A 23,386-nucleotide genomic window follows, 5' to 3' on the forward strand; every position below is an offset into this window, starting at 1 on the left:
ATTTCTCACCTCTATTACCTTTGCTACAAAGACTTTGCCTTCCAAGAACAATTCAATCTAAAATACAATAGGCAGAGTTCCCTTAGCTCTGCGCTTCCTCTGTAACACATTTTATTTTCATATCCTTTCTGTCCATTTCTGCAGAGGGCTTACGCATCCAGTACCTTACATGTTCGTCTGTATTAGATATTTTAGCTTCTCACATGACTTCCATTAAAAAGAAAAAAGTTTTAAAAAAAGATTTATGAGCAGCATGAACATACCAGCCAGCTTGCTTTCAGAAAATTACAAATCTATGCAAGAACATGATGACAGGATGATTTTGAATGAAAATAACACCAGCATAATCCAAGCCTGGGAAATCATTCCTCTGAAACTATGTTCACAAAACCCCAAGGCTGATTTTTTTTGGGTGCAAATTGGACTGTGAATCTCAAACTACATGGCTACTCAGAGTAACCTTGGTTACCTCTGTAAAACTCTGCTGCTCTCAGAGGAGCAGCACGAGTGTGCCCAGCCCCAAGTGCCAGCTGAGGCGCGCTGGGAGCAGCGCCGTGATGCCCATGCCTCGCCCTGAGCCCCGGCACCGGGGTGAGCTGCGCCCACAGCGAGGAGGGGACCTGCTGCCAGGCCCTACACCCGACACTGGGCAGCCAGGTCACATTCCCTGCCACAGCACGGAGCACGGGACACGGCCCCTCTCCGCGTGCAAGCCTGAAACCGCGGCTGACGCGGATGTCCAAGGACTGCCTGCCAAGATACTGACTGCTGCACTGGGCCCTGGGGTCATACATCAAATGTTCACATGCACTGACAGATGTTTATGTTGGTCATCCTGATTTAACTCCCATTACATCATTTACCAAGCTACTGATGTTATCATAAACGATTAAACAAGTTGCCGGCAAAGGCAACTCAAATACAAAGCTGATTCCCTCATGGTATGAGGGCATTACCACTTCAGACTGTGTCTTGCTCTTATACCAAATTGAATCAAACTTCCCAGATTCTTTAATTAATTAGAATTCTCGATGGAAAAGTGCTATTTTTTTCCAGAAGACTGATTTCATTCATAATTTGACCATCACAGGATGAATGAAAGGTATTAAAAGGTAAAGGGGGGGGAGGGGGTCAGACTTGGAATCACAAATTATTGGTGTAAAACTAAAACCAGTTTTGTACTTTAATTAAGAAGCTGCTCGGGCTGGGATTCATTTAAACTACCTCAGTTCTTCAAAGTCTGCTGCATTATTTAGTGCTTCCAGTCACTTCTGGTTTGTGTCTGGACTATTGTAACATACTGAAAATAACCGAAAGTTCTGAGGGAGCAAAATTAATAAGCAGAGGAAGTCCTCAATCTAATGTGTACATAACATGCTTGCTGCCTGCCACTGAAATACAGCATTATCAAATACAAGGGGTTAAATTTAAACTCTGTGACCACCTCCCTGCTTGCTTGGTTGTCATTAAGTGTGGGGAGGGAATAGGAAACACTTCACACATCTTGTTTTCCGCTTCTAATATATTTTTGAGTTTTCTAGTGCAGGCTTTGCTTGGATGTGTAATCACTGTGGAATGGCTACTATACTCTTGCTTCACTGCATAATACTTTCCCTTCCTCCTTCTGTAGGATTCCTCAGGAAAATAGGCACTTTGTGTTTTTGGCCCCAAGGACAGAACATAATGTACTGTCTCTAGGAAAAAATTAAAAAAAGAAAAAATCATTAAAACATTTTCCACTACTTAAAAAAACCTCGACACACGAAGTACTACTGAATTTCATGTTACACACATGACCTCACAGATAGATGTGTGCATCCACACACACAAATGCATTCAATTTTCAATTTAGCTATTTATAGAACTCTATAATTTTTCCTGGCTCAAGTTTTAGTAAGTCTTCCCTGATGGGGTTCAGTTCACACGGTTTCACAGACCTTCATTTTGCTTCAAGTTCATATCCATGGAATGCCCCTCCCCAATCCTGCCTCCTCCTAGAACCCCATTTAATGTTTTGCTGATTAAATTGGCCCATGGCTTTACTGAAATCATCACAAAAACCAGCAGGTTTTTTATTTCCTAAGGAGCTCTTGACAATTTTTCTTGCAATCTCCTAACAGCAAAGCTCAGGGATCCAGTTTCTTCTGTTTAAAACCACTCCTTTCTTGCTGATGAAACATGCAAAGCACACCTAGGAGGTCTTGGCAGAGAGGCACATAAAGGTCTTCCAGCCATGCTGCTGCTCCCTTAAGTAGGTATGATGGAGATTTGGGGAGTGTTTGAGAATCATGGAGCCTTTCTCCAAGCTGGCAGCAGGGCAGAAGTTCTGGAAGAGAGGCATTTATACGATGATGCTCCACTTTGCTTGCTCCACTTTCAGCGAGATGGGAAAAAAGAATGAAGTGTTCAGAGACCTCAAGGCAGGAGAACCTTTTCTTCCCTGTCTTCAGTCCCCTCATACTTCAACAAACTGTCATGTCCTAGGGTAAGGATGCCCCTAGATGATTTAGGATAGATGGATCTGATGGTACTTCCATCTCTTTCCATTCTCCATCCTCTTTCCAGCTTGCCAGGTGGGAAGTCAAGGCTGAACTGCACTGCAACCCAGCAGCTGTGTGAATGCTCACTGAGAGCTAAATGCCCATTTATGTAACTTCCAGCTAAGCTCTGCTTTCTTTTGGTAAGAAAAGCCATCCTGCCATGTCAAGGTGCAGTGCTGGAATGCACAATAGCGACAGGAGGGAATTGCTCCCTCTCCCACTCCCCAAAGCTCAGCTTACTTGGGCTGGGGGCATAAAGGACAGAGAGGCAGTACTCAGAAAGTAAAAAGTCATTAAAGTGAAAACCCATGAGGCAGATAACAGCTTGCTGCCAGACTTCTCAAAATTTAAGTGTTGATTGTTCAGAATTTATGTCTAGATTTTTCTTAAGAATGCAATTTCCTGGCACATGGTACAAGTCACTCTAGACCTGCATGTCAGCACAGCAGGCATCCTGTTGCAAAAGTTATTATGGAACTATTGAATGTTTTCATGCCAAATTTGTCCAAATTAAGCCGAGGGGAATGGAAATACTTTCCCTGGATAGGTGGTGGTTGCATTAGGTGGGTTTGTTTATAAGGAGAATAAAAGTTACAGCTAAATATAAAAGCAGATATATCATAATATTGTCTCAGAACTTGAATAACATGTCATTCAGCCTGTGTGCTGTGGAAAGAACACGAAGGTCAAGTCTAAAATAAGATCAGTGACTGTTTGACAATAGAAACATGTAGGAGGTAGAGCAGGAGAATTTTCCACATTTTTTTCAAATGGCATTTTTCTTTCAAAAAATATCCCTCTCTACCTTGCAACGAGCCTGATGCAAAAAACCTGTTGAACTTCATGCAAAACATACAGCTGCATTCAGTATGTTTTTGATCAGCCCCCTGGCAAACCTGTATTAGTAATTTGTGCCAACTGTTTACTTTTTTGCATTATGCTTAGTTGGGAAAATGAAAGAAAGCTGCTCTGTCGCATTTGTGTTTTTAAAGAGTTTCACTTTCTGCTTCAGCCCTCTCATTCTGCTTCCCTGGAAGTCAGAGACTTCAGAGAGTCTATTGCTACCTTTTAAAGGTAAGCACACCTGAATTCCCAGCAGTGGGGAGCACATAGAATCCTTGCCAAGGTCAAAAAGAGAGAGAAGGGGGGAAAAAAAGCCCAGCCAAACTACTGCTTGGAAGTATTTTATAAAATCTAATGCTGTCCTTTTTTATTTTGTTCATCCACCAAAACCTAGGGTGCAGACATGGTGTTAAGGTCTTGCCATTTGCCAAAGTGCAACAGAGCTGGGGATTTCAGCCTCTGCCCTGTAGCAGGCACAGCTATCCCTCAGCAAGTCTTGCAGGAGAAAAGGAACTTGCAATCCCAGTCGTGACAGAGACATCCAAGTCCCCCTACTTTTACTTCAGTCAGTGATGTCAGACATACTTTTTATTTGTCCCCTACATTCACTTTCAAACACAGTTACAACCACTTCCCTGTAAAATGTGATACAAAAGGAGCCTTGCAAATGCCCTAATCCCCCTGCAAACAGTTCCAATGGCAAAATCCCATGACTTTAAAGCAAAGGCAAGAGACAGAGCCCAGCTCAAGGCTAAGGCCTGAAGGCAGCTGCCCTTCCTTTCCCTCTGAGCTGTGGTACACAGTCCATGTAGTTTCCAAAGCCAATGTTGAAAGATTAATTGCCAACTTGTTCCTCCAGAGGAGGACTCTCAGGGTTCCTGGGAGGAAGGGCCTGGCAGAGGAAGGAAATGTGGGGGTAGAGCATCCTCTCCTCAGCTCCCCCAACCTGTCCCTGTCCTCTGGAGACTGCACCAAAGCTCAGGCGGGCAAGGTCCCTGTGCAGGGGAGGACTTGTCCCCTCTGAGGAACCCTCAGTGAGGCTGCAGGAGAGCTGGAGGAAGGAGCCAGTGCCTTGTGGCACGCCAGCCTTACTGGGGATCAGAAGAAGCCTCAGGCACAGGCTGGCCAGAGCCCACTGCAGGGACAGGTCCTGCTTGGGTTTGTGCTCAACAGCCCCCTTCCGCTTGACCTCCAAACCCTGGGGCAGACATGGCCAAAATTAGTGTCACACTGAGGGCTGGCACACGGTGGCTTAGACCCTAATGATCCCACTGGGAATGCAGTATTGTTCTGGCCCTATTAACAATAATTTGCATGTTGTCTAATGGCCCTGGGAGGAAAAAAATAAAAATAAAAAGGGTGGCAGGCCCTGAGGGAAGAGAAGAGGAAATGAGGAAATGGGACTGCTGCCATTTTCTTCTGAGACCTGGCAAAGTAAGAAGGCTGACTTTCTTAAGGAGCCAGAGGTAAAACCATTCATTGCAAAATTTTTTAATCTCTAACTTAATCATTCAGCCTTCATTGCTTCAAGGCAGGGTTTTGAGAACCCAATCCATTTAACTCCTCTGAAGTGCTCCTGTCAAACCAGCCTGATGGGGACGTTGATCATAGGAAACTGATTTTAGCGGGACTCTGGGTCTCTCCCAAGGCACTGGTGACAGTGATCTTTCAGGATGAGGAGGTGCTCTCAGCAGAAAGGTCTGAAGTACAGAGCCAAGGGACATCTGCACACAGCGCTTCCCCATGGAACTTGGAGCCTTACAAATAAAGAGCAGACAGGAACACTGAGCTGCCACAGCTCCAGTCATTATTTCCTTTTGTTAAGAGGAGTTTCTTTAGGGATCAAAGTCTCCTGAAAACCAAACAAGCTGCCTGTCCATCCCTTCCAAAAGAACAGGTAGTTTATTCCAGCTGTCAGCAACTGCAAACCAAACAGCTCCTCTCCCACTGTCAGTTTTTGCTCTAGGCCAGTTATTAAAGTTAAACAGTTGCGTTTGCAAGAATGATGTATTGTGTCTGCAGGGGGGAAGAGAAGGGAGTAGAGAGACAGGGGGGAAAAAAAAGCAAGCAAGTTTTCTGAAACAAACCCTAGGCCGGTTTGCATAGTCTAACAGTGTGCCAGTGCTGCCTCTTCCTTCAGTCCATTGAACTCCGACAGAAGTCCCAGCCTGCAGGATGTACTGCCATGTCACAAGCATCCTTCTCACTGTGTTGGGGAAAATAATTTGTTTTTTAAAAAAAAACAGGAAAAAACCAGTTGCTTGTAAAATAAATATACTGTTCCCTTGTGAAAGAATCCACTTCAATAGGTACAAAAAAAGGTACAGGTTTTCCCAGCCCAGATTGAGAGCAGAGTGGAAAGGCCCCTTCTCATGCTCCTAGAGCACCAGGGAGGCTCCCCAGCTTGCCCCTGGGGCTGAGGAACAGCTTGATTGCCAAGCTGAGCAGGACCAATTTCTAGAAAGCTGTTGTGGTCCTATGGGACACTACTACCCCTGTCCCACACAGGCACAGTCAGAAGGATGTATGTGGCATCCTGGCTCCCCTTACAGTGAGGATGCCTGGGGAGGCTGAAGAGCACTCACAAGGAAAAGCCAGAGGCAGCCTTGCTCCAGTTTTCCACCACTGCACAGCTGTGCCCAACCACCCACTGTAACCAGGGCTCTGCACAACACCTCACTGATCCCTTTCTGGGTCTGTCCACATGCTCACTGTGACACCACCGGTTCTAGCACCCACACTGAACAAAAATTGCTATTGACTCCAAACGGGCAAGGATTTCACACATTCAATCCAGAGCCAAATACATGGATTTTCTAGTGCAGGGATTTTTTTTCAGACAGCCATGAGCTACTGCAGAAGCCTGAACAGACTCCAGGCTGGCTCATTTACTCGCAGCCTTGATTGCCACCTGACATTTCAAGAGATTGGTTTATTTTCTCCCTTGTCAGGGCGCCCTGCTGCGGCACTCCGGCCCCGTGAGGAGCAAAGCCTTTCCCTCAGCCAAGCTCCACAGCAGTGCTGCTAATTACTGCAGATCTGGAAAAGACAGAGAGGAACAGGTCTAGCTGGAATCTGGAAATAACACAGGCATCAGGATTCCTTCTCAGTTATATCTGGGACCTTGCACATCCAGCAGCAGACAGAGGATTAGATATTTGGAGAGTGTGATTTAATGTGATGTGCCAGATCACTTCAGGAGAGGGGCTTTGGATATGTCTGACTTGAGCAAAAGATTTGCAGACACTTGGAGCACAATGTAGAATTTGCTTCAGTTATGAACCAGGGAGTCATTACTACAGTTTTTTTGTGTCTTTTTTTTTACTTAAGCTGTGAGTTCATTCTTGAGAATGAAACCTCAACAGGTTTTATCTATCTACAGCACTGACCACCTTATTCTGCTAATGGTAATGCCAACTCATTTACTAGAGTATTTATCTTTGATTTATTTCTAACTTTTTTTCTCTAATAAAAATAAGAGATTAGAAATAAGATCCTCTACTACATCTTATAACAAGTCTGAACATGTGAAGAATATTCTTAAGAAAGGAGCTCATTCTGTTAGAGAAAAGCCTGCAATAGTTACTCCATCATGAAAACAGGATACAGGGCTGTCCCATAGATTTCACTGGCCTGCTGTCTGTGGTCTTATTTCATCTTTCTAGTGATTCATGCAAGTCTCTCCAAGGCACATAACAAAAATTTTGTCTCCTAAGCCTCAGTTCAGCAAGATATTTAAGAGTAACTTCAAGCTCATGATTATGCCAAAAGGTTTGATTACTACTCACTTGAAAAAAAATTATTTTAAATTGCTTTTGCTGCTTGCATCTGAACATTTAATGAATCTTGTGAATGGAAACACAAGAATACAAGTGTATAAAGATATCTCCTACAGGTGCATATGATATACCCATGCTACTCCTGAAGTGCCACAGACAGGAGTGACAGCTTTTTGATACAGTGGGAATAGAAAAGGAAAGACAAATTCCTTCTTGAAACACTAAATGAACTATGCTGATACTTAAAGGAAAACAAATACTATCACTTGCCATTTCTCACTGCTCACCCTTCCCCTACATAAAAACTAGAAATCAACACCTGAAACCCATCTTTTTAATCTGCTTCCATCACAAGGACTGCTAAACATCCAAACAGTGCAACTGAAAAAGTTCAAGCCTAATTTCCCTTTAACTTTTTTTTTCCTTCTTTTATCTCCTCTCCACTCAAATCTCACCCAAGATACTTTCACAATCTGACTCACTTTGCTCTTTCCCAGGCTAGCAAGCTCCAGCAATGACAAAATGTAATGCTACAGATTTGAGCTTGATTCTAAACTCCAAATTACCAAACTGGACATTTTGCTCAAAATCGTACCTTGAATCACTCCTTTGTTTTTTTAATTATACATCATCAGCTCAGTTCATGATGGCATGATGGGCAACAACAAATTTCCCATACCTTGTGTGCTGTGTAGCAAGAATACCTACTTAATATATGGGTTAACTGAAAAAGAGAGATATTAGTGATTTGCCCCATTTCCTATCGTGTACTCAGTACTAGAGCAAGAAGAGGAAGTTAAGTTTTGACTCTTTGTTACTTTCTCAAACAACTGTGTGATGGCCTCTTTCAGTCACTATGTGGGGTAAAATGAGGCCTTTTCTTTTTTATTGTACCTGGCCCACATTCTTAAATTACTCACAAAATTGTCCTGAAACCCACTGAGCTGCCTTTTCAATCAACAAAACAGAATCATTCTTTTCATGCTTCCTAAATAAAATAGCAATAAAATTATGTATGCACTTAAGGATGCAGACTATTTCTTTCAAAATCATAGAATCACAGAATCATTTAGGTTGGAAAAGACCTCTAAGATCATTGAGTCAAACCACAGTCACATCCAGCACCTGGTTCTTTTTGCAGAACTTCGATGACAAATACAAGGACTGGCTTGCAACTTTAAATGAGAAAGGGCAATGCACAACAGAACCCCAATTTCAGCACACACACACATAAATTCTAAGATGTAGGTGCAGAAACACATCAAGTGCATTTAAAATTACCTTAACAAAACACATGCAGGAGTAAGCTTTCCCTGGATGGATGAGCCAGAAGCACATCCATCCCAGTATCCCCAGTCACCAACCAACACCAGGTGCTCTGGGGGAGAAGTAATGGAGTTGATAATTTTGAAATAGCATTACCTGGAGAAAGCTCTACACTCAGCACCTGGTGATCTGATTTCAGCAGCTGATGTTACATTTACCCCAAGGTGTATGACTGCCCTTTCAAGCAATTTCACTCAAACAGCAGTACAGATGTTTTCCTTACTCTTATAAATACATATCTAAACCTTTCCTGGATGCAACTCAGTACTTTCACTCACAGCTTTCCCATGAAAACAACTTCCAAAGGTTAATCATGTGTTGCAGAAAAGGCTGGTTCTCTCTGTTAGCTGAAAACCTGTGGCTTTTTCATTTGATCTTATTTTTCTTGCCGTATATACAAAGTAAACACAACTACAATTGTCCAATTAAGTGCCTCTTCCTGTTCCTATTGAAGTCAATGGCAACACTTTCTAACATCAGATTTGTTTTCTTACTCATTAACTGTAAAATCCAGAAACTGGCAAGGAACTTTCCAGCAAGGGGGAATTTTGCAAAGTCTATCAATACACAATAATTATGACAGCAAACTAACATTAAGATAAAATAACAGAAAATAAATTCCAGACTTTCAGATGCATTTGGAAAAGTTATCTGGTTTCATAGTCTTTTGGGAGCCAAAAGGAAAAAAATAAAGGCAAAAAAAAAGCCATCAGATTGTTAATGAGACTGAAAGCCAGAGTAAAATAAAAATCCCTCAAATCTGTCATCAGCATTCATGTTTGCCAAGGCCTGGATGTTATCCTGCTGGGGAAGAGAAGATTTATAGCATAGCACACCTTCATCCATCCTATTATTATATATGAAATGGAAAATAAAACAGGTCGGTACTGCCCTTAGAAATAATCAGTATTTTGCTGCCACTGAGTAACAAATGTTGTTATTATTATTACTGAATCAGCAGGAGGGCAGCCACGAGGTGCTCATAAATAAATTATTTTTAAAAAACCAACAAACCAAACAGGGCTGGGCTCCACCCTCCCAAGGGTGTGAAGGAAAATAAAACAAGGATGGAGGTGGGCAGGGCAAGGCCGGAGCTGGCACACATAGCTCCCCAGGGCCGGGAGGCAGCGCCCAGCACCCAGTGCCCAGTGCCAGCAGCAGGGATGGAAGGGGCAGCCAGGAAGCTGAGGACTGCTGCTCCACCTTGAAGCAGAAAGTAAGAACAGGCAAGAGAACCAGAAAGTCTCACCATAACCCTGATCACCAAAGGGGATGGAAATGAATCAGGCAAGAAGCAAAAATCCTCTTTGCTAACAGGATAGTCATCATTCAATCAGATCTTTCACATTGTTTAGCTCCATGACTGCCCAGACTCCTGACCCAGTTTGGGGCTGCCCAGACCTCAGGTCAGAAGCCAGTGGCTGCTGCCTTGCCAGAGCCCTGGGGCAGGACCGTGGTGATAAAAGGCTTTGGGCTGGTTCAGCGAGGGGGCTGCAGAGCAAGGTGGGAGACAAGGACACAGCACAACTGCTGGCATCCTGCACCAGCAAGCAGAGAGGCACCACTTCAGCCAGCCTCGCCCCAAGCCCCAGCCCAGCACCCCTTGGTGGTGATGGCAGAGCCTGGCTGGCTTTCTGTGCACCAGGCACAAACCACCACACGAGACCAAAACCACAGCAGAGGTTTCAGAGCGACACATGAGCGCCACTCCCGTTTCTGCATCCACCTCTCCACCATGCCAGGCCCAACCTGCTGAGAGATGACCCTCTATCTCTCATCAAGGACACCTGTATTGAGCACCAGGGCTCCATGTTTGCTGGCCATGCAGTACAAAGCTCCCATGCTGCCTTAGGAAACCCGGGCCCTGGGATCTGGCCGCTGGGAAAATGCTTCTGCTCCACATGCAATTTCACACATCACTGCATAGGTCTTGTGATTCTCCCGCTAGAGCCGTGCTTTGCCATCGGAGGAACGCTTGTGCCTCGGCAGAAAAATTCAACTGGATTTTCTCCATGGATTACCGACTCTGAATTTCAAGCTACATACTCAAAAAACTAAGCTCCTTACTGTCCAGCAGAGCGAACACAGCAGCCTGGGAGATGCCTGTGTTAGTGCAGACACAGAACAAACTTATTTCTTGATATTGAAAGTAAAGTAAAACTTTTTAATAGGATTGCTGTTTGAACTTTATAGTTCTTTGCAAGATCAAGGCAAATGACATCATCTCCAGAAGTGAGACCCCTGGTTCTGAAATTTTAAAGGTCACAGTCAATACATTTTCTTTGTTTTTTTAGAAAAAAACCAGACTTCTGAGAAAATATGCAACCCACTGTTTTTGCAAGTTACAGAGAAAGCCATTATAAATGAAAGGGACTAGAGAACCGCAATAATTTTCTCTTTCTGCCCTAGCTCTTCTCCTTGCTTCGGCACAGATCCTCTGCAGAACGAATTTCTTTCTCTTCAGCAACAGCAAAAAGAAAAATATTTTGATAATATTTTGAGAATTTGATTATAAACCCACAAAGCCACAAAAACTGGCAAAGGACCTAGAAGGTGCAACACTTGAAACTGCCAATTCACTTATTTAAGTGAGTGGATTTCAGATAGTTTCCTTTACCAGTCAAACAGTGACTTGGGGTTAGCCCCACTGGGGATTGAGTCGTTACAAGGCCGCGCGTCGCCGCCGAGGAAAGCCAAAGCTCCTCTGCTCCATGCTCTCCTTGGCAAAGCACCTGGCATCCCTCTGCAAGCCAGGTGAAGTCCTGTGCAGAAAGAGCAAGAGGCTTTTGCTTGGGACTTGCACAAGAAGCAGCGTGCTGTGCAGGGGGGTGCCTGGCAGAGCAGCCCAAATCCAGAGCCCAGAAGGGATGGGATTGTGGCCAGTGCCCCACGCACGAGGGCACTGGAAGGGCCCTGTGCCACACTGATCCATGATCTCTAGCTCTGTGCTGGAGGCTGATGCCTCTGCCATCCCTCACCTTCATGACACAGCCATGGACCACTGCAGGGCACAGAGATCCTCCCAGCTTCCTTTCCAAGGTGTGCCACCAAGCAAAGAAATTTAATTATTTAATAGGCACAAAATAAAAGAGTAAAAAGAGTAATTAGGACAGTCAGCTCAGGAGAAGAGAAAGTTGGGGTCTTGTTGCTCATCTAAGAAGCATTTATTCATTTGGCTGTGGACAGCCACCTGAGAAAACACATCAGACTGCAGGAATCAGACACCCTAGTTCTTTCTCCTCCACCAAATGAAATCTCACCCCTGCAGAATTAGAAGGAGACCTGTTGCCAGAGGGGAAGACACCGCAGCAAAATCAGCAGCCACCTGGAAGGTGAAACCTCCAGAGATGTTGGAGATGTGATGCCCCACAGCCAGGCTGGAGTAAGAAAGTCTCATTGCCAAAGCTCAGGAAAGGCCTAAACTAAGGAGCTGCCAGGAAAAGTGGGGACTTCTCCTCAGATGCTTTTGCTGGTGAGGATGGCACCTAAGTGACAGCAGCTGGGCCAAAGGGTGTCTGCCAGCTTTGGGACATGGAGATTCTTGGGAATAGTGTCCCACACAGCCCCGAAGTCCCTCCCTTCTCTCAAGGCAGAATCAGCTCCTGACTAGCTCGGGTGAGGAACAGTGAGAAGCCAGGGATTTCCATCACCACTCTGGCTAGGCAGGCACTTGGAGGATGCAAGTGCTTATGTTCCATCTAAGGTCCTCTTCAGACATCTAAATGCTTCCCCGTATGTGGCCTTAACTCTCGAGCAGAATATAAAGAACCACAATAAAGGAACAGAATCACATGAAAGTACATGGCCATTGCATTCCTGGTTCAAATGTAAATACAGTAATTTAAAATTAAGTGTTCTTGGCTGAATCTTCTCTCTGGTTCTCTCACTTGGGCTTCTTCTCATACTTTATATCAAAATGTACATGTCTATGTAAATATGATGGTGCCTGTGTCTCCTTCTGTAGTGCTCGTGCTCTTGTTTTTTTCTTGAACAGCTTGGGGAGAAAGCCATATGCTGGACTAGAAGTGCCCAGAGCCAGGCATGGCTCCCATGTCTGTTAGGTTGTGTGCCCAAAGAGGGAACCCATCACTGCAAGACAAACACAGTTGTTTCTCCCACACCAACTGCATCCCTTCAGTGTTCCCCACGTCAACGTCAAAAAAAGTTGCCAAGTGCGACAGGCCACTGCCAAGCCAGTCCTTCTGTAGCTCTGGAAATTAAAATGAAACCATTAAGTTTTTAATCAGAAAGCATATATTATACCAAGTACCACAAAATTGCAGAGATGAGCTAGTTCTCCTCTTTTTTTCTTTTTTAATACAATTAAGATGTTATCAGGCCAAAGTACAATATTGCGGTATCCTGGCCAAAGTGAAAAATCTTTGAAAGCAGCATTTATTTGCCACCAGAACCACAAGCTAATAATGCAGATTACGTGCCGTCCCCATCTGTTGCTTTTTCTAAGTTTTGAACAAACCCATGAGGCCGTGTATTGTAAGGGCATTAACAGCCCCAGACACCATTATCAGCAATGTCTAGTGCCTAAAATTTATACTCCACCAGCTACATCCCCCTCCCAGCCTGCCCTTCAATATGCTTTCCTTCTTTGTTTCTCTTGTAATATAAAGAATTCACATCCTGAAAACACTCTGCCAACTTATAGAATGGATTCAGACCAAACAGACAAATAAGAAAAACACCTCAACCAAATTTCAGACCTGAGTGTAAGACACAGGCCCATTCATGAGACACAAGGCTCATGTTGCCCAAATTACCTGCTGTGTAAAACATGCTCTCATGACTAACTGTGACACTCTCTTCTCTGGAACTGTGCAGCCTCTAACAAACTTACCACTCCACAAACTACCAGGGAGCCAAAATATAAAGGAGGAGAAGGCTACAGCAGCCAGGGCTTCTGCCTGTTGTAGCACCCTGCATGACAGGGAGATCTTGCAAGAGGCTGTCCTGAAGTCCTACCAAGCATGACCACATACAAAGTCACTCAGGAAGGGCCATTTATGAATAAGGTTCATACATGGGGTATGGTGCAAGAAGCAAGTTGAAGACCGAGCACATGTATTAAAGCATCCTTTTACACTGACAGATCCCAAAATCTAGAAAAAGAAAAGAAAAAGAAAAGAAAAATCCTTTGCCCCATGCCCTCCTTGATTTCTTCTGCCTGAAGAGAGGATCCCAAAAGCTGTGTTTGCAACTTCATGTTACTCTTTTGTTCTTTGTAACCAGCTATAAGGTTTTGCCTGTGTTTAATAATGCTAGGGCTCAAAGGTACCAGCCATATATCAGAGAGACAAACAAAAGCCACCTTCAGGTAGTATTTTTCACATCTTCCACGTGTACACTACAAATAACAAGAGACAGTAAACAGCATCACGTGCATCCAAATTCTGGAGCTTTTGTTGACAGGAAACCTCAATAAACAATTAAATGGCTATTGATAAGAAGAATCCTTTCCTTTTGAAGGCAGTGATTGCTTACAGTCTGAGTTTCTTGTACTTCTAACTGTCGAGCAACAGCTCCAGCACTCGCCTCCTCTGGCCAATCACGCCTGGTCACACCTGTCTTTTCACATTCTCGGTTTTATTCATTATTTATGTTCCTCTTTACACAATACACCCACAGGACAATACATCTCCAGCATGCTCACGATTTGATCCAAAGCTCACTGGAGTCAACAGAATGACTTCACTGGCTCTGGAGCGAACCGAGGGCCCCAGCTCCGCAGACGGGCTTCCAGCCTGAGGAGGGACTTACGCACAAGTCAGGCATCCCAGCCCAGAAGTGCAATTCCAAAATCCCTAACCCTTTAGCTGCTCGTCTCTGAACAAGCCAAGCTCTCCAAAACCCTGAACCATTCAGGTTTTTTTTCCCTCCAGTTACCTGTTTTGTGAAAAAAGACCCCCACAGCACTAACAAACCCTCTGTAGTGATCCATGAACTAGGGGGTCAGGGGATAGACCTGCCTCTCCCAAGTGTGGTCCCAACAACCAAGTGCTGGAGCCATGCTGTGTGTATGTGTGTATATACGTAAGTGTGTGTCTGTGTATGTGTGCCTATTTGTATATAATACACAGACACACAGACACACACACAGACACACAGACACATACACACATATTTTTTGCTCCCCCTTCTGGCCCCATGAATCTTGATTTTTTTTTTCTTCTTGATGGAAGCAGAGGAGAGCAGGAGAATAATCCTGCCTCCAGTGTGACTTGTAGGCAGGGATCAGCAGCACTCCTCTGGGAGGTGCGCAGTGTGGATTCCTGCTGAGAAAAGGGCCCCAGAGCCTTGCTCCCTCTGTTATAGCAGCAGATGTCCTCTGCATCCCTGGACACGAATCCCCTTTAGTCAGGCAGGTTCAGCAGCAGGGAAGGCAACACCTTCATTTTTTAACAGAGACGGTCAATGCAGGCAGCACATTATTTAGCCTAACACTGATTTACCAAGAGACCCAGTGCTAACAAACACCAAGCCTGAAAAACATGTTAACTGGGAAACATACATGTAATTTACATTTTTCTACATACACCTCTTAAAGGTGTGCTGTGTAATTGAGTCAGCTTCTTGTATTTCACAGAAGACCGAACCTGAAATTGCCAGTGTCCTACCTAGCTGACCTCCATTTCTAGGTGAGTTATGCCAGCTCTCAACATAGGTTTCTTCTTCAGTATAACTTTTGCCATTTCTCCCTCCAAAACAGTAATATCATAAGCTCTACACATACAACAACAGGTTTGGTTTGTGGGAGAGCAGCTGGGACCACATTTTGTTCCAGTACATCAACTAAAAAGGAAAAAAGGAAACAAATACTCTTCTAATTCAAGGCAGTTACTTATTCTGGAAAGAGAGGGAGAGAGGAAAAGGAAAAGCTTTTAACTGACTACAAGTGAAAAAGCTGTCCATTTTCCACAGTGGAAAGCTTCTCTTTCTAGTTGATGCTGAAGCCTGCCCCAGACAGAGGTGATCTCTACCCCAGAAACACAGCCACTCATCAGATCACAACAAATACTCATTTTCCAGAACAATCCCACAGACACGTCTCCCAGCACCTTTGTTTCATCTCAAGACAAAGATTTTTCACTCTAGACTTATTTTATCCCATAAAACCCCACTGCAGTGACAATCTCAGCTGCAGACACTGTCACTGATGGCCACCTGCTTGCTGGCAACACCAGGATCCCATGTTTGTTGCACACCAGTCTGGTACATCACCCCTCACAGGTAGGGACACTGCAGGCACACACACACAGGTGGCCCCTGCTGTCCCGACACTGCCTGGGACCTGCCAAAATGTGTGCGTGCCTCTTCTGCCTGGCAGCTGGATGGGCATCTGTGCTGCCCCCTCCCCACCCCACTGCACGACCCTGCCTTGACTGGGAACCTGCCTTGGCTGGGAACCTGCCTCCGTTCTGCCAGCAGGTGAGGGTGTACAGGAGAACTGGAGACCACAGGAAAGTGGAGACCGCTGATGAAGACAGAGCCTTGCTCACCCCTTTTGCTCACAAGCTGTAGTAGTTCTCCTCACCTCAAACCACTCCACCCTACCCTGCATGGAGGTGAAACTTAACAACTGGCAAAAGGCCTGCACTGCTTTGGCACACCTCACTGCACAGACACCCCCTGGGCAAGCCTTTTGCTGCCACGAGTGCGATCCCGGGCACTGCCCAGCCTGGGGTCCCACCAGCCACGGGAGAGGAACCGAGCAGTCGGGGCACTCACCCAGCCTCCGTTGTCCTGGATCCAGTTGTGCAGCTGCCGGTTCAGGTACTCGGTCATCCAGGCGGCGATGCTGTCCACGAGGTGAGACATCTCCCGGTTGACGCTCTCCACGCACATCACACCGCCGAACTCGAAGAAGGCCACAATCCTGCCCCAGTTAACCCCATCTCGGAAGAGCTCCTCCACCACCGCCACGAAGCGGCTCCTGGCCGTGAGGGGCGTCAGGTGCAGCTGGCCGGACATCTGGGCGAAGTCCCTCTGGTAGCGTCGGGAGAACTCGTCCCCCGCCTGGCGCAGGACGAGGTGCACGACCTGGGGTGCGGGGCGCAGCCCCTCGGCCGGGGGCGCGTGGCTAGCAGCAGCCGAGCCGGGGGGCTCGGGGTGCGGAGACACCGGCCCAGTGTGATCAGAGGAAGTCCCAGCAGCAGCAACCGCAGCAGCAGCAGCAGCAGGAGCAGAGAGACCCGGAGGCAGGGATGCCCTGTCCTCGCTGGCAGGCCAGTCGTATCCCCTCTGAGAGAGTTTATAGTGGATGTACTTCAGCACTATCTCCCGGTTATCGTAGCCTCTTCTCCCCGGATGAGCCATAATTCCCACGAGGAAGCAGCAAGAGGAAGGGAGAGAGGAAGAAGAGGAGCAGGATGAACCCAAAAAAGTAAAGCAGCCAATAATAATAAAATTAATAACACCAAAAATTATAATCCAGTTATTGTATTGGACACGGTTTCATTCATGCTGGTGTGGGGGAGCTCTCGGGGTCTCGGAGGTACTTTTGTCTTCTCAGTGTTTCCTCCTTGGTTTGAGATGCACGGCATAAATAGGGATTAGAATGCTGTAAATACTTTACTTCCAGGTGCACATTTATTACTTATTATAAATTTACTTTAGGACCATTTCCTCCTCGGTGTTGAAATACATCTTAAAAAATATTATACCGACTCAAAATCAGGTGCATTTTCCCCTAGGTGCTGGACTACCACGGACACGAAGGAGCGGACGAACACACACTGTAAAAACTGCAATTCAACACAATTTGCTAAAGCAGCCTTGGATGGACGTTAATCCAATGCACTTTATGCTAGAAACCTCAACATTAGGTTTTGGGTTTTTTTGTTACACAAACTAAATTTCCTCTGTAAAGTACTTACTTGGACTATAAATATGTTCCTCTGTCAAGTTTCCTCTAAAAGAAAAATAGCAACAATAAAATCCAAACATCACAAGTCTTCAGAAGCGTGAAGTTCTGGTTGCTTTGATGCTTCAAGTCAACAAGGGGATGGGAAAGGGGCAAAAAAAAAAAAAAATTTCTACGATTTCAAATGTTTTTTCCCAGACTCCTGTTTAACAGACATCTCCAAAGATGTGTCAAAGCTCAGAAAATCCCGCCTCGCAGACCGGGAAGGCGAACAACCCCAAAGAGACGGAAAATCCTGGAGACCAGATGAACCACATTTGAATCCAAGCTCTCGCAGAAGTGCTCTGTTTTTCCCTCCAGTGCAACGTACAGACATATGCATTTACGTAGTTTCATTCAGACACCGATCGCAGGAACCCGGTGCTTCCACATACACGCACGCACACACCCAAAAAATTAAAAAATTTAAAAAAAAATTGTATGTATTTAGGAAATGAATTCTTTTTCACAAGAAAGAGCGCAAAAAAATTAATTAAAAAACGAAAATAAAAATAAAGAAGGAAAATTGCTTTTGACTGCTGCCATTTCCCGAGCAGCTTTGTATCGGCGGAGGAAGAGCCCCTGGCGCTGCCGAAGAGGGGCGCGGACGGGGCGTGTGTGCGGTGTGACTGGTGCCGATGGGGACCGCGGCCGCGGCGCCGCTGCCCGCCCGCCCGCCCGCCCGCGCAGCCCCGCGCACCCCGCCGGCCGGGGGCGGCTCCTCCGGGCGCTCCGCGCTGCTGCTGCCGGCGGCGGCTCCGGACGGCGGCGGCGGCTCCGAGCGGCGGCGGGCGCGGGCGGGGAGCTCTCCCGGCGGCGGCGGCGGCGGCGGCAGCGGCGGGGGGAGCGGAGCGGAGCGGAGCGGCGCGGCGGGGGCGGGGAGAGGCGGGGAGAAGCGGAGCCCGAGGGGTGGCTCCGGCCCCGCGCGGCGTAGCCGGGCGCGGTGGTTTCCTAGAGCTCCGCCTCACGCTTCATTCAAGAAAAGAGGGAAATGGGGAGGGGGGGTTGCTTAAAAGAAAAAAAAAAGAAGAGAAAAAAAAATAGGCGGCGGCGGGGGGAGGAGAGCAGCCCCCCGCGGTCCGGGCCCGCCCTCCATCGCGGCGCGGGCCTGGGGCCGGCGGCGGGGCGGCGGAGGAGGCGCGGAGCGCGGCGGAGCGGCGGGCGCGGAGGGGCGGCGGGCTGCGGGGCCGCGGGAGGTGCTGCTGCCGGCCCCGCCGCCTCCGCCGCCCGTGCAGAGCAAGCGGCGGCGGGCCCGGGGCTGCCGGCTCTCCGCGGCGGAGCGCGTCCCGCTCAGCGCCGCCGCCGCCGCCCCGCGCGGATTCTTTTTTTTTTTTTTTTTTAAATAAATGAAACGGGGAGGGAGATAAAAAAGAAAAAAAAAAAGTCCGAATGCACCTTTTTTAAAAGCAAATGACCCGCTGCAGGCGTGCGGGGCTCCGTGCATTTTGGTCCGAGGCTATGCGCGGCTGCGGAGCGGTGCGCTGCCGATGCCGCCGGCCCGGCAGTGCGGGTGCCCCCCTCCATGGGGCCGTGCGGGGTCCCGCACACCTGCTCCGCGCAGGCCGCCCTCCGGCCCGTGTTCAGGGACAGGCAGGGAGTTAGGTTTTAGGACTTTTTGTAGAAACGGAGCTCAGGTTTGTCCCTGTGCCTCGGCCTGAAAAATTTTTTTTACATTGAAGAGCGGCATTGAGGAGCTGCTTGAAGATGAGGTCAATCTGGAGTTGACCAAAGAAGCAGAGTTAACCTTTAAAGCAGATTAAACCCACAGAGCTGGGAAATAGCAGTGGCTCAGCCCCCTTGCCATCCCGAGCCGCGACACTGGGGGCCAGGGATGTGTAATGCTGGGACTGCCCCCCCTGAAATGGGGGAATACCGGGGAAATGCCAAGCCGAACGGGAGAAGGACATTCCCGGCGCCTTTCTCTGCTCAATACAGGAGAGGAAAAGAGATGTTTGTTAAATTCTTCCAGTTTTTGTCGATATAAGGATGATTAGGGTGATAATCTCATCTGTAAACTACCCCGAAACTAAAAGGAATAAAATGCATAAACAAAGCTGTGACCAAGAGTTCTCTTGGACAGGGGGCACTGGGAATGAACGCACCCTGCCCTCCAAGTCTGTTTTTAGAGATGTTTCCTTCAGGCACGGAGCGGTCACGCGTGGTTTACAGGGTGGCTGCTCCTCTGAGGAAATGGCACTGGTGTGGCAAGGGTGAGCAGCTGTCCCTCCAGCAGAGGAAGGGGAACTCTCTGCGTCCAAACGAGACGGATTCCCCTTAACGGATCTCACCTGTGCCCTGGGTGATCCAGGGTTTTGTTTCGAGACCGCACCGAGGAATTGGTTGCTGCCATGTACGAAACAGCGCCTTTCCAGGTGCCTGAGGAGGCCTTCAGGGTGTTTAACCCCTCTGGCGTCTGTTTTTAGGGGGGTACAGGGAGACACGCGGCACCATACCTAGTGCCAGCATCCTCCCCTCTCTCCCTCTCTTCCTGTCTCCTCTTCCTCTCCCTGCTCTCTCTCCTCTCCGGCGGGCGGCTGTTGCCACCCAGCGGCCGCCGCTCGCCCCGGGCTCGGCCCCGACAGCCCCGGGACCCCGCTCCGTCCTGAGGGAGCTCGGAGCTCGCTCGCCTCATACCCGCCCGGGAAACTGCGGGGACGAGGCGGTGCCCTCTCATCCGTCCTGTGTGAAATGGGGTTGGCTGTGGGTGGTTGAGTTCTCGAGGGTTAAGAGGGACAGAGATTGCAGGACAGCGAAAGAAATGAGTTCAGATAAGACTGATGATGCTCTGTGAAATCGTGGACTAAGGGCTGTACCTGTCCAGGGTGAGTGTGTAACTCACAGCATGGTTTAATGATAGACCACAAGCTCATCTCGTCTCCATGCATAGTGAAGTGCTTGCGATGAGCTGAGGGATGGCTTCTGATGGCAGAAATGCAGACAAGGGATCTGTCAACCAAGTAACATTATCACCTTCATATTCTTTCACCGAAAGAGAACAAAGAACAAGAGGTCTCTCAAAACCGAAAGTAACCTGACATTTCCATGTAGCCACTTCCATGGTTTAAATGGAACAAGTGATACAGGAAGTCAGAACTGCCAAAACCAACCTGGATGCTCATTCAGTCTGTCACTGTGCTGGTGATTGAATCTAATGCAATTGGTCCTGCAGCTGAAAATGCATCAGACAGAGATGTTGAGTAACATAGAAACCCTCTCTAGGTGCACAATGAAGTCCTAGCATGATCACTTTTAAAACCCAAAGAGTAAATCAGTGTGGGACGGATACAAAAGGTTCATATAAAATCAATGGGATTTTGTAAGGAGGAATTGAAAATTTCACTGATTTTATGGTATGTAAAGGTATTTTGCATGTTGAAATGCAAGTGAGGGCAGCTAAATGAACAGAGTGTACTGAGGACACAGTCAGTAAAATAAGAGTTTCATAATTTATAACTGATTCCTGATGGAAACAGGTACAGAAAAGTTTTATGAGATACCCTGTCTGAAAGGGATTTAGTGATGATGCTTTTTCCTCATCAGCTCCACATTCAGCACTTTGTTATGGGAATGACAGCTCCCAGCTTTTAAAAAAAGTTTAATAGGAAAATAGTGGTTATGGTTCACCAGAAAGCTTGCTAACACCAAACACAGCTGAGACTGTACCAAAAAATATAAAAAACACAAGTGAAAAATCCCAGGAAGTGTTTGCTTTAAGCAAGGGTATTAGCATTGAGTCATGGGAAACAAAAACTGTGCCTTGAAGAACGACAAATTGGGACTCTGTAAAAAAGCAAAACAAAATTATGCACACTTGAAGCCTTGTTCTTAACATTAAGCGTCAAAAGCATTGCATCTGACCTGTATGGCTCTAATTGAAGGGAGCGGCATCTTAAAAGCAATTATGCTACCTGAATGGGTGATAAACATCTATTACAGTGTCACGAGTTTGCATCACAGCACTGCTTTTCACCTTGCTTGTTTGTCTGAGCTCAGCAGGATAAAACAACAGTTAAGAATACATCCAAAACCAAGGCAAAATGGTTTTGGAGGCAGATGGAAGAAATGGCAAGAGAAGCTCAGGATTTATTAAGGAGCATGCAATCAGTGCATAAAGTCAGCTTAAGAAATCATGGGGCATTTAGGTAGCAGAATAAGATGCTGACTGCTCAAGATCTGATCCTGCAAGTCCTTCCACACACATTTACCTTTCTGTGAGCCAGCCCACCAAAGTTAATCAGACTTAGAAGAATTAGCTGTACGAAGAATTGGAACTTGATTAGGAATACAAGCAGCAGCTCACCTGCAGAAAGCTCCTTTGACACTGAAGGGAGGTGAAAGCATTGCCATTCAGGCATCAGTCAGGTCTGGTAGCATGAGGGACAGATTATTTTCTTGAGATGGCTTTCTTATCCATGCTTGGGCAACGGACCAGACAGGATCCTGGAAAGCTTGCTCTTTCTTCAGTGGCCTCCCAGATGCCCCCTGCTACATCATTACTAACAAATGATGTAGAAAAGTTTGTAATGTCTGGCAACTCCAAACTTCCCAACAACCTGAAAGCAGACACCTTTTCCCTGTACCTTTGTGTTAACATCAACAGGCTTTCAGCAGCAATCCTGGTTCCTGGTGACCTGCCACCCTTTCATTTTCTTGGCTCATGTGCAGGGAAGATAAGAGAGAAGCAAATGATTGTTTAAAGCCCTGCCTGAGCAGGCACAAAACAAGCAGGATGTGTGTTTGCACTCACAGTAAGCAACGACATTGCCACATTTTATTCTGAAAATCTGCATGGGTTTTCTAGTCTGGAAAAAAAATCAAAACCACCATCACCACCAACCAAAAAGCCCAACAACAGTAAACTAGAGTGATCTGAAAGAAGCATTTAGAGAAATATAGGTAAATACACCTATGACATCAGAAGAGGTCCATTGCCTTATGGTGTTGTAGCACAGCTTAAATACTGGCTTTACTGAAAGAGTCCACTAAGATCATGCCCACAGGTGGGGAATTTGCACATATGCAAATCACCAAGCCGCTCCTCACACAGCCAATGGCTCTGTAAATGCTTTTTGGTGCCGTGTCCGGTGAGGTATTTGTCTGTCTGTGCCACCCACTATGGCCCTGCTTCCCTCAATTCCAGGCATTCAGTGCTGCTCCCTCCCATGCCAGCATTCATTTACTCTGCCTGCTTTTGGTCCTGCAAGAGCTTTCTAACTCACCCTGAGTAAAACTAACCACCAACTACATGACCTTTCATATTTGTTTCTGTCCGTGAGACCACAGTACCCACGGATCTATGGTATCTCTGCCAAGCTGGATGAAATGTCTTGAAAGCCATATTCTTGTAGAGACTTGCATGGATGCACATAACTCTCTGCTATCAGGTGCCACCATTTATTGCTTAGACTCTCTCAGCTGGTTTGCTCAACGTGTGACCCAGCATTGCTGCCTAGGAAGCAGCTGTTTGTTGTAGAGAATGCTTTAAAAATCAGTTTTCTGCATGAAAAAAGCATAGGAAAAGGTACTACCCATGAAGCCTGGATGCATATTTTCCTCATTCTTAACCAGGATGGTGGCAGGCTAACCTGAACAAACTTCCTCACTTCTTCAGAGTGCATTCCTGAAATGGGAGATTGCCTTTCATCCTGCTGGTGTTGCAAATGCTGCAGGTGTGGAGTGGATCCTTTTTGGCTGGAAGCGCTTACAGAGCAGATAATGCTACTGTAAAACACTTAAAGCATGCCCAACCTGCAATTATGGTTTATTTCATGGGGTTTAATTGCGCTCATCAGGAAAGGCAGCTGGATGAGATACTTGGATAATATCCTTAGGGTCCAACATAGCAAACAGCTCCTGGCTTTCAGACGCCTTTTACTGTACTCATCCCTCAACCATCTTCACTTCTTGTCAGGATCTATAGGCCCCACGGTTCGGACTGGAAGGAGGCAAACAGCCCTGGATATCTCTTTCTTTGACATCTCTTG

General features: G+C 46.6%; 1 protein-coding gene across 1 annotated transcript in view; it reads right to left on the reverse strand.

Moving 5' to 3' along the window:
- The window catches only part of BCL2 (BCL2 apoptosis regulator), a 96,667-nt gene extending 78,647 nt beyond the window's left edge, over positions 1 to 18,020 (reverse strand). Inside the window, exon 1 of the mRNA XM_054285186.1 lies at positions 16,229 to 18,020. Within this exon, the coding sequence (XP_054141161.1) occupies positions 16,229 to 16,816 (588 nt within the window). The 5' untranslated portion in view covers positions 16,817 to 18,020. The remainder of the gene's footprint in view (positions 1 to 16,228) is intronic.
- Positions 18,021 to 23,386: the final 5,366 nt, after the last annotated feature.

This window comes from Melozone crissalis, unplaced genomic scaffold (genome assembly GCF_028551555.1).
Source record: "Melozone crissalis strain CALT ecotype California unplaced genomic scaffold, PUWL_Pcris_2 ptg000042l_1, whole genome shotgun sequence".
NCBI lineage: Eukaryota > Metazoa > Chordata > Aves > Passeriformes > Passerellidae > Melozone > Melozone crissalis.